The sequence below is a fragment of the Falco peregrinus genome, chromosome 4 (genome assembly GCF_023634155.1).
Source record: "Falco peregrinus isolate bFalPer1 chromosome 4, bFalPer1.pri, whole genome shotgun sequence".
NCBI classification, from domain to species: Eukaryota; Metazoa; Chordata; class Aves; order Falconiformes; family Falconidae; genus Falco; species Falco peregrinus.
Window position 1 is genome coordinate 90,755,010 of NC_073724.1, and position 15,457 is coordinate 90,770,466.

Here is a 15,457-nt window from a genome sequence, read left to right on the forward strand (position 1 = left end):
AGTATTCACCATCTCTGATAGTAAGGCCTCATTTGCAGTGTGAAATGTTATATCATACATTGCGTTTTGAAAGTACTAGTTGTTGCTTAGTTTTATTTTAATGTTAGATATTATGTGTGCATATTAATATTATTATTACATATTACACTTCATCTTGTATAGCTAGTCGAGAGTAAATGGCTACATGAAGTCATTGATACTTTCCCAAAAATGTATGGGTATCTAACCTGCTGATAACTTAAAATGCTACCTAGGGAATTTAGTGTCAAATTTTTCAGTTTAGAAACTTTATTAAAATTAAGTCTAGTAAATGCTACATTGACTTTTTCAGTTTCCATCCCAGTGAATTGTTTAAGATGATATTTGAATACCAAGTTTTAGATTATTATCATAGAGAATTTTGCATACTTCTGACAATTTCTTTAAGTCCTTTTTCTTGAGACTTCATGTTGCTGCTGCTTGTGCTTTTAACAGCTTTCTAACCCACTGTTTGCTATTATGTAAGTTAGATTTTAGAACTGGTTCCATTTAAGCATTTGAATAAGGCCCAGGTGGACAAAGGTGTGCAGATCTCATTGGAGTAAGTGGATCCCATGCACCTTCTCACCCTTGTGTATCTGGGCATAATTTTGAAAGGATTTGAAGGCCTGAGCTTTTCTATCATAACATTCTGATATTATATGATAGCTTCAGTATTTAGAGGAAATAAAAGAAAGCTTGGATGTCTAGTGACTAAGGCAGTACTAGGAAGAAACTATTCCTACATGTTTATGCTAGAATATTATGATAACTTATTTATCAATATCTTTCTATTTTTCTATTTTTAATTTTATGCACTGTTTTTTTCTGTTCTAATGGCTGCCCTTCGGGATAGGCTGACCTCTGCTCTCCGTATGACATCCTGCAGTCGGATATTCGTCACATTCGAAAGACTGTTGACACTCTGCTCGCCCTCGGGGAGAAAACCCCACAATCAACTTCTACCTTTCGCTCCTGGGATCTAATAGGCTTTTGTCTTTTTCACATACTTTTTATAGTCTTGATGTATATAACTTATCACTGGAATGTGCTAACAGCATAACCTGTTCGCATGTGCACACAAACTTTCTGCTTTGTCTCTGACAAATTACAGGTACTTAATTTCCTTCCTTTGTCTTGCGAACTTCTCCCTTTCCCTTGCTTCCCTTCCGTGTAATATCTTTATTAATCTCTTGATATAGGGGAGAGAGGGAGTAGCATCTTGAAGGCGAGTCCCATCTCTTCTGTCCCCTCCAGCTCTAGTTTAAGAGCTTATGTACCTCTTTATTTATAGTTTGTTTTCTTTTATGTTGCCTAGACTACACATTAAATGTGTTAAAGCAGTGATGCTACTCTTATCCCCGTTTTGGGTCTAGGCTAGATGTGTATCACAAGAGAAATGGAACCGAGCCTCTTACTTTTTGTGAAGATCCAAGAATGCTGCAGGTATTGAAGCAACTGAGGTGGCACTTCAACAGATGATAGTATTTTCTGAGTTGATGCCAATTATCTCAACGTACATTGTGTTAAGAGCACTTGGAGAACTAGCTTTGAAATTACTGTTAATTTTTAATCCTTTAGATTAATAAGAGTACTGTAACTTTAAAGATTGTTGGTCATCTTTATTGTTCCAATTAAATTCCATACTGGAGTAGTGACGTTTTCCTACTTACATTTTGTTTTCCCCAGATTCCATAGGATAATCTTTTTCTTCTGTTGCACAAAGCAGTGTTGAACTGCTTTTAAACACTTGCTGTAATACCCCAAAGATGATTGTAAATTAGTAGTGGGTATGAGCAACCCATAATACGCAAAGGACTTTAGAATGTTTCAGGATTAAGATTGTGGAGTACAGTGTGATACAATTAGACAGTTTGAGGATAAGCTGTTAGATCCCTGTATCTGCCATTCTTATGTGTGACGTCAAGCAAGTCCGTCACTATCTTGTCTGTTTCATCACCTGTGAAAATGCAGGTAATGTTTGTTTGTTTGTGTAATGAATGTAACAAAGACAACTTAGCTAAAAAACCAGATCATCTGGGAACACTCTAGATTTTCCATCCTAGGAGGTTTTAAAGAATAGGTTAAACAAACATTAGCCTCGAGGCGTTTTGGTGTTTGAACTCTGCCTGTGGTTAGAGTGCTGGACTGATGACCTCCATTTCCCTTCCTGTGTTCTGTTCATCTAAATATATATATTGTCTTATTCAAGTTTTATAAATATTTTTTTTAAATCCTTATCAACATGAAGTATACAAATTAAAATTGATTGCAAAATACAAAACCTTGAATATAAACCTATAATTGACACTGCAATATTGACCTCGATGCTGTTGAGTATATTTGTAATTCGGTCTCAGGCTGGCTAACCAAAGGATCTCAGTTTTGTGTATGTTAAATACATACACTCATTTCTCACTGCCTAGTATCTGAAAAAATTACCTATAGACCTTTAGAGGATAACTAGCATAACAGCATGTATGTTACTGATTATTCTGTCCATATGGTTATGATTTAGTGCTATACTATAAATATCCCCATTCCATAGATACTTGTAAAATTTTATTTAAAAATTCAGGTTCTATTCCTGGGGTCTATGGCTCAAATATAGATATATATATACATATATAAAAAGGATGAAATGTATAATTAGATATTTTAAAATGGAAAAATTAATTCCAGACTATGGATAAATCCAATGTTTTTAAAGGGTTTGGTGTCTAGCAGCTTCTAGTGCACACATATAACAGGTCTATTGTAGAGAGTGTCTTCTGCCACCAGGCATGAGTTCAGTGAGTGCTTCTAGGGTCTCTACGCTTGAGGAGAAGGGTGTGTAGCTATAGACCTGTGCCCTCATCCTGCACATGCCTGTCTTTTAACGGTGTGTCTAGTTTCAGTGAGTCCAACACCGGACACTTGCTTACTCAGGGTCAGAGCCTGACATTTAAGCTTCCACTTTCAGTAGATCTTTGTCTTTATTTGGTTGCCTTGTTTTAACAAAGTTGCTTTTCTGGTGAAACTGAGAAAGTGACGTAAAGGTTGAATCAGTACAGAATCTATCAACTGTATGATTCCTTATAATCCAGTGTTGGTATTTGAGACAAAAGTGATGTCTTCTCTAGGGCTGGGATATTACTCCGGCTCCCGTAAGTGGTAAACAGGTCTCCTGTCAATGCTTTGTGTTGTGCCACTCCTTATATAGGACCAATCTGCATGTATCAGTATATTTCAACATTTTTGAAATTAGATAATTGGGTGGTCAAAGCTGTTGCTACCATCCAATAGTACACATCTGTCTTATTGTCTAATATTGTATCTGATTATCCACTGTATCCACCAGCTTTGGGAGGGAGGTGGGAGAAGTAGCAGATCACTGCGTCTTGCATTTCCAGTCTACAGAAATGGAAGTTCATGTCTTCAGTGTTTTTGAGTGTTTCATCAAACTAGACACTGGGTTAGAGACTGTTGTGCCAATGTAGACCAAATGACAGGTCCCAGTCATAATGACACGTAACTCTCAAACTTGTCCAAAGTTTTAACTTTACAAATGCTTACTATGCAAACAGAGTTGTCTTTTAGTTACTTAGAGTACATTTTCTCACTGTTCTCAACTATGATAATATACAGTAACTAGTGTAACATTACAAGTACTTTCTTCACTTTCTTGTAGTTATGGAGTTGAAGCCATCTTGAACCGGACTGTGAAAAACGAGCATACTTGCTTCATGACAAGCACAGCCTTACTACCGTACATGAAGCTTATCCGGTTTCGTATTTTTTTCTGGTTATTGTTAAAACTTCCAAATATACATAAATCTTAGAGGGTAAAGAACAATAATATGTACCCTTACATTTCTCCTAAGTGTGCATATAGTAATGTTTCTCAAAATATATTTCAAACATAATGCGAATGTGAAAAATATGTCTGCCCACCCCTGAAGCCAGTAATTCTCCCACTAAATGGGGAGGTGGAAACTAAAACATAGAAGTAGCTCATTAATCTAATGGCTTATTTGCTAAATGCAGAGTCCTGTTTCTGTGCTGCTGTTCTTGTGGCTTTAGTCCTTGGGAAACTTAACGTTTCAGCTGACTGGTGGTTCTTCACCTTTGAGGAGATACCAATATTGAGACATTCAGTTATATACAATTGGTACTTACCATGCACAGCCAGTCACGTGATTGAGTTGATGACCTTGGGTTTGAAAACAGTGTACATTGTAGATCACCCACATATTCATTGATAACATGAATAATATTTGCTCCCCCATTTCTTTCCCCATTCAGTTTTTTTTTTCTATTGGGAGAAAATAATCAGAGATTTTCAAACTGATTTCTTCATAAATTGGTCTACTCCAATCTGTACTGTGCCCAGCATACTGACTTCTCTTTTGTCCTGTGGAGGTAATCTTATCCATACTGCAATAAAGTAATAAATACATATTGTAGTGGATATACATGCAGGTAAAATGTGTTTGCACTGTATTACAAATGGCATTTTGATGTGAGGATTTGGCTTTCTTTTTCCTTGAACAAGAAAACAGATAAATATCTTCAAGTGCAGTGTAGTAGTCTTCAAATGCCTATTTCTTGTCTATTAGGAAGCTTTTGCAGCTGAAAGCTGCATATGGATTCTATTGTGTTCCTAGCAGGTTTTCTGAAACTTACATGTAATGTGAATGGGGATTGAATTAGACCTGGGCAAATATCCAGTGTTCTATTTTGTATACATTAATAAGTTTCCAAATTATTGCCAAGTAATCTTTTCTCACAAAAAGAAGTATTCTTAGCATTTTATTACTGCTACAAAAAAAAAATTATATATATATATATAAAAATAATGAAAGCAGTCCTAGGTGCGGGTTTAGAAAAAACAGTAGAGCAGGTTTTGTAAACCTTTGCAATTTCCTGCATTTCTAGCACATAAGCTGCATTATGCAGAAGGAGCAGTATAAACTTGCTTTAAGGTAATGACCCATTCTGCTTCGATACAAAACACTTTCATTCCTTCACATCATCTCTCAGAATTTAATATCTAAGGTAATGGTATAATTGATATTTCCCCTGTGAGTATATATTTTCTCTCACTGTTTCGTGTGTCTCTGTCTTTATTAAGTTTTTTGTTCCTTGCAGTTTCAGGTCACTGTTTTCTTAGCATGTTATAATGAAACTGAAGCATTTTGGCAAAATATACGGTCTACTTTTAAAATTTTATGGCTCAAGGCCAGAATCTGTAAAAGGGTCCAAAGCCTGCCATACAAAAAAATACAGTTTTGTAAATATATGCAATTTATTACATATTCAGAAGATGCACATATTTAGGCATCGAACTGGCTACGACTCCAAATACAGAATTGTAGCTCCAGTATTGAAGGTCTGGGTTTTGTTCTTTTTTTTTTTTTGCTTTTTCAAGTCTAGTCATGTGTATACTTTACAAAATATACTAATCTCTCAATCAGAAATTAAAAGAAAAGAATCATGAAATCTACCTATAACCTGAATTACTGTGCTTTTTTTATCTTCTGCTTTTTTCTTTTGCACCTCAAATAGTATCTTCAGGGCATATATAGACATCATCAGTAATAGTAGTTAAGAAAAAATGTATAAAAAGACATAATTTCAAATTCCCTTAGATATGTGAAAAAGTAAATATTTTCTATATTTTCAGCTCTTTAGAAAGAAAACTTGGCCTTGACCTAACAAAATTTCATATAAGTTTACTTAATAAGACCCTGATGTTTCTTTCACTGACTTCCTATTTCAGAGTAGTTGGCTCCAAATAGTAAATGATGGGCATTACATGACTTACTGTTTTAACTTGTCCTTGGAGAAACTATGCATTCCCGTATTTCATTGTTTTGTGAATATATTGTCTCTTTCACCTCCAGATCTGAAATCCCATATCCTACAAGTACAAGGAATAAAGATAAAGGCTCTTGCCAAATTGTAGAATTCCATTGCTCTGTGGTTTTGCTAACAAATACAGCTGGGCCCTGCTGTTCTTATGATGTGGTCATTTCACTACTTGCCCATTTGACATAATGAAAATAATTACTTTTTTGATTAATACTACTGTATCTGAATTGCCAAGCTGCTTGCCTAAGCATAAACCAATTCAAACAGTTGTCTTGACTTTGAAGTCACCTGATGTCAAAGCAAATAGATATGTGTGTGTAGTGTGTCACTTATCCTTGTGGGATTAGTGTCCTTGTGTATTCCTGGTTTTCTTCTACACCATCTAAATCAGACGCTTTGTTCCAGGATTAGAAACTTGCTTTGCCAAGCACGTGCACACGTCTGTGTTTGTGGGTACACCTGTTGTACTGTCTTTTTGTGTTGCTTTGTGACTCAGCCTCCTGGCTGCTGCCTCCTTTTCGTACCTTTTTTTTTTTTTCTTCATCAAAAGGAGCTTGTTCTTTTGCTTCATGATGAGTTTGAAAATACCTCTACCCATGCAAAATAGCTACGTGCCTGTAGAAAGCGCTTTGCTTACAATAAGTAATTAGGTTCCTCTGTGTTCTTAGGAAGAAAAAAAGACATTAAAAAAAAAAAATAGATCTTCGTTGTAGTAGATGGAGAAGAGAAATATTCATGCTGCTGTGAGTGGAGTGGCAGCTCTTCCCTCCACAATTGTTTTTCAAGATTTTTAGGCTGGTCTTGAGGATTAATAGCCAGTTATAATGTCTCTCTTTCTGGTTGTTCAGTGATGGTTTCAACAAGGGTGTTTTTAGAGAGGTGATTCATACTACTATATTGAAGTGTTACGGGTTTGATACCAATGTAAAAGGGATAGAAATCCTATCAAAGGTGGGGAGAAGTGGGTGAGGTTGAGTGTCCTCAGTCATGGGTGAGTTCTTCTCTTGATTGGTCAGGCTCAAAATTGGTTGGTATTGTCTCAAAATTCCAGGATTTAAGAAAAGTTTTGAAATCTTCATGGCGTGCAGCTTCACAGCTCTACTGTCAGTGGTTTCCGGATAGCAGCTGCAGTGGGTTAGAACGTGAGACAGAGCATGGAAAATGGACAGCGCTGCAGGAATAGCAGACTGAGGCACCTGGGATCTTGGCCGTAGGTAGCTGCTGTTACGCAGAAAGCTGAGTTGATGATCAGTGTGCTCTGAATTCCATCCTTGGCAGGATTTGATTTTTCTTATTCTGAGAAGAATTAAGTAAATGACTCTAAAGCTGTAATTTGAGAAGTATTTGAGGCAGCTTTGATGAAAGCCATCAACAAAGTTTTGGAGGTAGTTAGTGATTAGGGCTTAAATAAGAGAATTGATTTGTGTCACATTAAGGTGAAGCCTGTCATATCTAGGAGATGGTGTAGGTCTCGTCAGTTCTGGAACGTTCATCATAGCCACATGTTTAACTGCAGAATTATGAAATATTAACCAAGTTCCACCTTCTGCTTAATAAGAGAAGGCTGTCAATTGTATATGTTTCAAGGGCTAATGAAAAATTTTGCATAATATAAAAAAGTAACATGCTGTGAAACTTCTCACTCCTAGAACACAGTTGTACAGTCTTATTTTTAATAGATGTCCTTAAATAGCTTTCCTTATTTGAGTATGCATCTTGTAAATACAGCAGGGGGAGAGAGGTTGTTCTATACAAACCAGATTACTAATGGATTTAAAAGAATTAGATAACGTATTGTCTTTAAAAGGAGAGAAATTATTTTGGATGGGGGTTTTATATGAAATGGGGCATATACCCCCTTTATGCTTTTAGTGAAAATGTGCTTATAAACAATTGCAAAATTCCTAGCAAGAAAGCATGACAGAACAGTTCTTTGAGAGCTGTAAGGTGCCACAAAAATGGTAAGTTTAGAACTTAAGATTTTCTAAAGGAAGCATCTCGAACTGTGGCTTTTTCAGCAAATTTGGCTTCAACAGAATAATTTAGAATATTCGCAAACATAAATACCTAGCAAGGTAGGTTGTTTTGGGGCTGGGATTTGTGATTCAGTCCTTACCCTTCAGCCTTGTAACACTGATCACTTAGTTTTCAGACACTGGATTCAGCAGGCATTACTATTCAATGCCTTTTGTCTAGCACGGAAGACTAATGAAATATTGGCACACTGTTGCACAGACTTGGTGGCCCACAAGAGCCTACTGTGCAAGGGCACTGGAAAGGAGTAGAAAAGAGTGGAGAGAATAACATTTCACTTCAGATGTCTGATTTGCATTCTCAATAAATAGATGAATGTTATTTTTTTAAAAATTAACAGAATCAGAGCATTGTAGATTTTTGGATGAACTGTGTCCCAAGATGTTAGATTGACTAAATGTTTGGTAAAAATCATACATTTGAAGTAGAAATATTTCAGTGTTGGGGTTTTTTTAAGTTTTATTTCATATCATTATCTCTACCTCCTTTTGTAGCTACTACAGTGCTAATCAAGTATCAGTTAAGGAGATTGCATCCTAGAATATATTTATATATTCCTCTGGAAAAGATACTTTTTTCCAGAGGAATAAAAGCTTGGGGAGAACAGTCTCTGACAACTTGAAGGTCAGTATCGCAGCCAGAAGAGCAAACAAGAATGAACTGCAGAACCCGGTGTCTTAAATGACCAGTTTAGGGTAGGTTTGGAATGGAAATCTGGGTGATGAACTGGAGTGGCTGCAAGATGGGGATATTCCTTTGTGCGGACTGGGCAGACAGCTCCAGCAGAGGGGCCTCGGTAGCAGGCAGCAATGGGCAGCAGGTGCCGCAGCTGTTTGGTCAATGTGAATCAGAATCCACAAACTCAATGGAGTGGAAACCCAGCATTAGCAGATTGCCAGAATGTTGCAGCATCTTCCATGTGGAGAAATCTGTGCTGTCCGTCTCTCACAGACGTAGTCAGCCAAGCTCCTTGAAAATTACCTGTGTGAAATTGTTTCTTGGGTCTGTGTGTGCAGAAGGGAATCCACAGCATTTGGTGTTCTGGGCTATAACTACAAACCTAAAAAAAATAAAGAAATTACAAATTAAGTTTAAAAAATCTTTAAAACATAAAATAATAAATATTAAAACAACTTTAGTAAATATAAAATGTCAACATAAAATACAGATAAATTACAGTTATCAGTATCAGATGCCATGATTGTGAATAGTTCGTGTCTCGCTTTTTAGGTTCAGTAGTTTAATAGGTAAGTTTTGCAGTTTTTCTCTCATTGAGGCTGGAGTGGAGTGTGAGGAACTTAGCAAAAAATTTAAGCAGGCTAAGTGTTGGTTGTGCATAAAGGGAATATTAAAAAAAGAGTCATAAACATCAGAAGAAGTGGAGCAGCAGTTGAATACTGGTACAGTTCTGATGGAGCTGTGGCCCACTGGAGGAGATTTCCTCAGCAAAGACTGGATAACAGAGGGGTAAAAGCAATTAAGCATAGGTGCAGAACGCGATACAAAACTGTAACAGTTGTTCTTGTATGTACAGTTCTGCTTCCATCATCCTGAATATTATATTTAGTTTTAAGGCTTTAAATGGGTCAGGGAAGGGACTAGGACTGACCAAAATGTGTGATGAGAAGAGAGGATGAAGACACTACTGATGTTTAAATTGGAGATGTAATCAATATGAATATGAGGAAGCGACGATGAATTACATAAAGATAAGAGACCCTTAGCTTATATTACAGAAGCAAGAATATTCAGTAGAAGACAGGCAATTAATTAAAATATAATCTCAGGTGCATCAGTAGTTTTAAAAGCTAAAAGTTTATTGAACAGCTAAGAAATTTAATCTGAGAATATCAAAGCAACCCTCTCTTTCTAAAAATATCAGTATCCCATGTCTGTTGATGGTCGTGTATGGGTGCTTCGGGAAAGAGCATAAGGTTAGATCACATAGATGGCACCTTTTCAAAATAAACCAATCTGGCACGCACTGCTTAAGGATGTCATGAGCCAGACACTGTATCCACGTGTTTGTGTTTAATAGTGTTGTTTGGGTTTTCTCCTATCTGTACATTTTTGTCATCCCACTTTATGCTTTTGGCTTCCATGTTGTGGCAATGACTCTCACAGTTGTAATTATGGTTTACTCGATGTAGTCTAGCTTTTTCATTTATTTATTATAAACCTGCTGCCTGGTTTCATAATTTCATGGATTTCATTAACAGGAATACCCAGTTACATTAAGAAAATCATCTTTTTAAAGAGAGAGCCTCTCATGACACAGGGCTGCCTCTCTGAGGAAGGCTTTCTGTAATTATTCACTGGGGGGTGTCTTATTACCTGTAGGAGACACAGTGTTTGCCTGTCTTCTGGTGTAACAGCCCCTGTGGACAGCTGGCAGGTTTCAGCCTGGCCACAACTGCTGAGTCCTTATGGGGAATAAAGTTGATCTGTGGCTATTTCAAAATAAGCTGCCAAGTACTCACAATGAAATGCTTCGCCCATTGAATGCACAACATGATACGCGCTTTTCTGTAAATGCCAGTGGGTGGCTTTCAGGGTGCGTATCTCCTGGGACCAAGACCTACCCGTCAGAGCTCAGAGGTAGAACTTTTTTGACTGATAAAACCAGCCTTTTGTCCTCAAACCCACTTAAATGTAATAACACCTCATTTCGTAGGTGAAAATTCAGTGTGTACTTTGCCAGCCCTCCCTCTTCGTTAAGACATTTACATAGGGTAATGACCACGGAACAGGTTGGTTCCTAAAACTAATTCATAGGTATATTAAGAGCAAAATCAGAGACTTTCTGCCAAAATCACAGGAAGTTCTTTTCAATTAAAAGTAGGAAATGGTTCCTGCTTGTTGGGCTTTGTGTTCCAAGTGTGATGATGTGAAGCGAGGTTTTGCAGTGAGTATTCAGTATCCTAATCTTTACTCCTTTCTCTCTTTTTCTAGGAGAAGCTCTGCCTACCACATCACATCCTAGAAGAAAAGGGCTTGGTAAAAGTGAGCATAACAGTTCAAGCATTGCTAGATGTAACCACACTGAAACAACCTTTATTCACATGAAACTACTATCTCTGCTGTTACCAGCTCCACTGTGCCATCCAAGAATCAAAACACTGCCCAGCTTTCCAATGCTCCAAGAGCATTCTTGTACTTCTGATTTCAAAATTGTCTTTCAGACTGTACACGTGCGTTGAACTACAAACCAGAAACTAAACAGAAACATTTTCTAGAGCAAACTGGGGCTTCACTGCTTTTATAGCTCACTTTGTACAGTACTTACTAGAACAGCCACCTCTCTGCCTCTTAAAAATGTGTGGAGTACACAGCTGTCTTGCAGCAAGATACCTTCATATTATTAAACTAAGAATCGCTGTAATCATTTTGGGGGAACAACAGGAGGGAGACTACATCAGACTTCTACCACATTAGGTTTTTCTGCAGTTGCTTCAGGCTATTATTGCCTTTTAAAGATATCCAGACATAAAATATTTATATAAATATTATTTATTAGTGAGTTGTTATTCATCCTTTGGATGCAAAATGTAAATTAGGAAACTGTATTTTATTACTGCTTTTTTGTGGTTAAACACTTTATTTTATTATAAATATTTAGTTATTTTTTATTCTACTTGGTGTGCAGTAGCTCTAGATCTCGGTAAATTGTGTTTTCTAATATGTAAGATAAAAAGCAAACAAAATAGGTGCTTTTATTAAAAGAACAGCTAGCTGGAATGGCATTCTTTTTTTCTTGAATTTGTGAAACATGGGTAAAAATTTGTCTGCATTCCATGGAGTTTTTTACATTCCAGTAGCACTTTTCCCCCCATGACTAAATTGGCTGAAACTGAGAGCACACCCATTTTATTTGTATATAGATGTTTAAAAAAAAAAAAAAAAAGGTTGTAAACTTGAAAAATAAATGTGAACAAATATTTTTGATTGCTTATTTTACTATGCACAAGATATCTAACTTTTGCCACAACAAAATGAGCGATGTGCATTAGCATCATTTGTCTTGAAATATAATTTTGCACTGTAACTTGATTTCTTTTAAAGACTACAGCACTACAGAACAAAAAATAGCACAAGAACATGAATGAGAAGATTTACCAGGTAGCCAAAATTTTTTTTTTTTTTTCTTTTTTTCCCAACGATTCCTTCAAGAGGAGATAAAATTATCAAAATTGCCAAAGGCAGTCTCAAAGACCTGATCTTCCAGATACAACCTGCTGGGTACAGTGCCTCTCCTTATAGTCTCCATCATTTTCCCTTGAATTAAGCACAATGTTCTGTAGTGAAAATGGTTGCAGGATCAGACCTCTAACCCCACGTCAGCAATAGGAAATAAGGTTCTTTTTCTTACGGCTACTTTAAATTTTTTGAAGAGATTTTTAGAAGCATAACTTATTATTAAAACATCACAGGTTTTAGAGGAAAAAGTTCCAGCACAGCGATTCTCACAATATCTGGAACATCCGTTTTTCTTTCATAGGAGAAGCTAGCAATGTCGCTTCAGCAAGCAGGACAGGAACGCTGCATGTGGTGAGAAGGCTAGCTGTCAGGGGTCGGTGGTGCATACAAGCAGGTAGTTCGAAATGTGTAAGTAAAAGAAAAACAGGCAAAGCAGCGGGAGGACTGAATATTTAAGCAAGAAAATGTGGAGAGAACTATTGTATAAAGACTTTCTGGAAAGATGATGCATACTTGTCACTACTATGTATCTAGGCAAAGTTACACACACACACACACACACACACACATTCACAGATGCTGCATTTAAAACCACCAGTATTCCAATAGCAGATTTTTAATGGTTAATACAGTATTTGAATGCAGACCAGGTGTTTTAATACCACAGATTGCCAATGGGCTGGTATGTACTGACAGCCACATGTTAGGAGGAAGAAAGTGGACTTGCAGTGAGACATACAGTAAGCATGGAACATCCAGTTACTTCAACCAAAGCAAAAGCATTTTATTTTGTAGAGGGAACATTGACTTAAATCGTAATTTTGATTGGCAGCTAGCATATTGTTTCCTATAAAATGTACTGTGCACTTTAACACTAAATTAAAATGTATTTTAATATTTTACAGAGCTGCACAAATATCTGTTTTGTCAAAAAGCACGAGCAATGTAAAGAAGTGAGTCAGAGTTTATCAAATTTTAAAAGCATTCAAAGATCAAGTATAAAAATAGGAATATTGATTTCTGCATCTTGAGGGATAAAATGCAGGTTTCCGGAGTATTTTTTTACAATGTATATATGGCAACATGAAGCTTTGTAATTATTATTTTGACAAATCTTGTTTTTTCATAATTAAAGTTTTGGTTTTCTCCTGATAGTCTTTCGGTATTTGCTTGAAGTTGGCTGTAAGTAAATAGCTCTAAATATTTTGTAATACAGCTTTTTTTTTTATGCAGTCTTAACCTGTACGGCTAAAAAGAGAATCTTCATGAATCTTTGTACACTATTTATATGTGCAATAAAACATGCATGGCAAATCTATAATACCCTAAGCAGTGAACATAATGTATATAGAAAATCTTTACCGTAGTTACAATTAAACTATATTATTTGTAGAAACCCTTTAATGACTGTCCCTGTGACTGACAGTTTCTTGTAAGAGAGGTGGTGGTTGGAGAGCTTACTGCTGGGAATGGCGGGCGAGGGTTTGGGGATGGAGATGATGATGATGTGATGCAAATAAAGGACTTTGGCAGCTAAACTAGGCATAGGATCCAGCTGGTAACGTGGGTTGACATTGGTTCCTGCCACTTTGCTGCTCCTGTTGCACAAGATCTCCTGCCGGTCTTTCAGTGAACAGCAGCAGCTGAATTACCTGCCCTCTGCTTCCAGGGCTGGAGCAGGTGGGCTTAGCTCAGGGAGAAGGGAGACTCCACCTGCAGTTTGCTGGCTCCTGCTCACGGCGCCTTAGGAGAGAGTCATTCCTCTTACTGCTTCCCGCTCCTCTGCACAGTGCTGCTTTTTCTCTTCCCTGCCCTCCTTCTGCAGGGTTTTGCTTCAGCAAACATCAGATGTCTGTATTCTAGTGAATCCAGGCAATAATGCAGGAAGACTTTCTGACCTAGGGATAACCACAGTGTCAGGGCTATGCCAAGCTGCTCTGCCCTCCTCCTGTCTCTGCAGAAACAGGTAGTAGGGACTACTGCTCCAAGTATACACTTTCTCTTTCCCATGCAGGATTCTGAAATCACCCAAGTATGGATTCTTCAATTTTTCTAACGAAGGATCTTTACCTTAACCAGGTGGTTTTGTAGCTCTATTTGCTCAGGTTTGGTAGTGGATTTTGGAAGGAGAGGCTCCTTCGGCAATAATCTGGGGAGATCCTGCTTTTGATTGCTAAGGAAGCTTGAGTGCCTTTGTGGCTGTTGCAATACAAAGCCAGGACATGCAGACTGCTGCATTGGAATCAGCACGATTTCAGCAGGAAAAGTCCCGCAGCAGCAGTCCTCTGGTGCTGCTCCTCACTGAGAGCAGAGTGTGCGTAACGTCAGGCAGCTGAGGGCCAGCGCCAGCCGCGGTTTGAGTATTGCCAATGACAGCGATCTGACAGCCTCGCACAATTCCCGTCGGGACGGCGCAGACACTCGGTAACCACCTGCACAACTGATTCAAGTGCCCCCAAGTCTTCTCAAGGGTTTGCACTGTCCCGGACTTGCAGCCTGCGGCCCAGGGCAGTTCAAGGGCCCCTTCCTTGCCAGCGCTTTAGCACCAGTCGCGCAGAGCTCAGGGCAGTTTCTATAAAGCCTCGAGGTTACTTACTGGTAAAACCAACTCACAAGATCCTGCTGAACACTTACCTGAATCTGCTCCTGCTCACAAGCAAGGCGACTGGAAAGTCCCGCTCCAGGAGGAAGGCAGCAGTGTGCGTAAATGCTAAGTTTTATCAAGGAAGCAAACGGTGCGGGAAAGCAGTCAATTATCGAGTGCCAAGTAAGACAACACAACAGGTATTTTCAGCTCCAAAATTGTAGCTGGGCAGTTGTTTGGGGAAGCTGCTATGGTAATTGAGCTCCTGCTGGACTGTAAATTAAGGATACAGGAAATAAAGCTCCCTACAACCATCTGCAGTGTAATGGGAAACTTAGAATTATGCCATATAAATTTATCAGGTAAAAAAGAGGGCTACTTCTCCCCCATGCAGAGCAAGCTGTTTCCTACCATTAACCCAGCAGCTTTAAAATGGTGGTTTAAAGGCACTTACAGTAAATTACAGGCTTAAACCTGTTTTTTAATTTCCTCTAATATAACATGCAAGCACATACACTATTAGGGAATGGAAAAAAGAATACATCTTTCCCCTAAATACAACTATCAGAATGCATCAGACAAAAATACTAGCTTTGACAGATAACAAATAGAAATGTTTATCAATTAGAAGTACCTGCACCACTCCGAGCACCAACTCCACTGCTGCTCTGCCCGTAGCACTTGGCACACGGCTGCAGTGCCAGCCCAGCACACTTCTGCTCCACTGCAGTGTTAGATATAGCCCAGTAATTCATTTGCTGGCGACAGCAG

The 15,457-nt window shown here is 38.0% G+C and overlaps 1 protein-coding gene across 7 annotated transcripts in view; it reads left to right on the forward strand.

The window, feature by feature from the left end:
• LRCH1 (leucine rich repeats and calponin homology domain containing 1) overlaps positions 1 to 13,506 on the forward strand; it is a 133,551-nt gene extending 120,045 nt beyond the window's left edge. For 6 of the 7 annotated variants that reach the window (XR_008747018.1, XR_008747014.1, XR_008747015.1 and 3 more), the window contains 2 exons: positions 875 to 1,132; positions 10,858 to 10,971. Coding sequence is in view for 1 of the 7 variants with exons in the window: in XM_055802886.1 (XP_055658861.1) it covers positions 10,858 to 10,971 (114 nt within the window). In the remaining 6 variants the exon portion in view is untranslated. Of the gene's footprint in view, positions 1 to 874; positions 1,133 to 10,857 lie in introns of all 7 variants that reach the window. The other variant, XM_055802886.1, reaches the window with a different exon arrangement.
• The last annotated feature ends 1,951 nt before the right edge of the window (positions 13,507 to 15,457 follow it).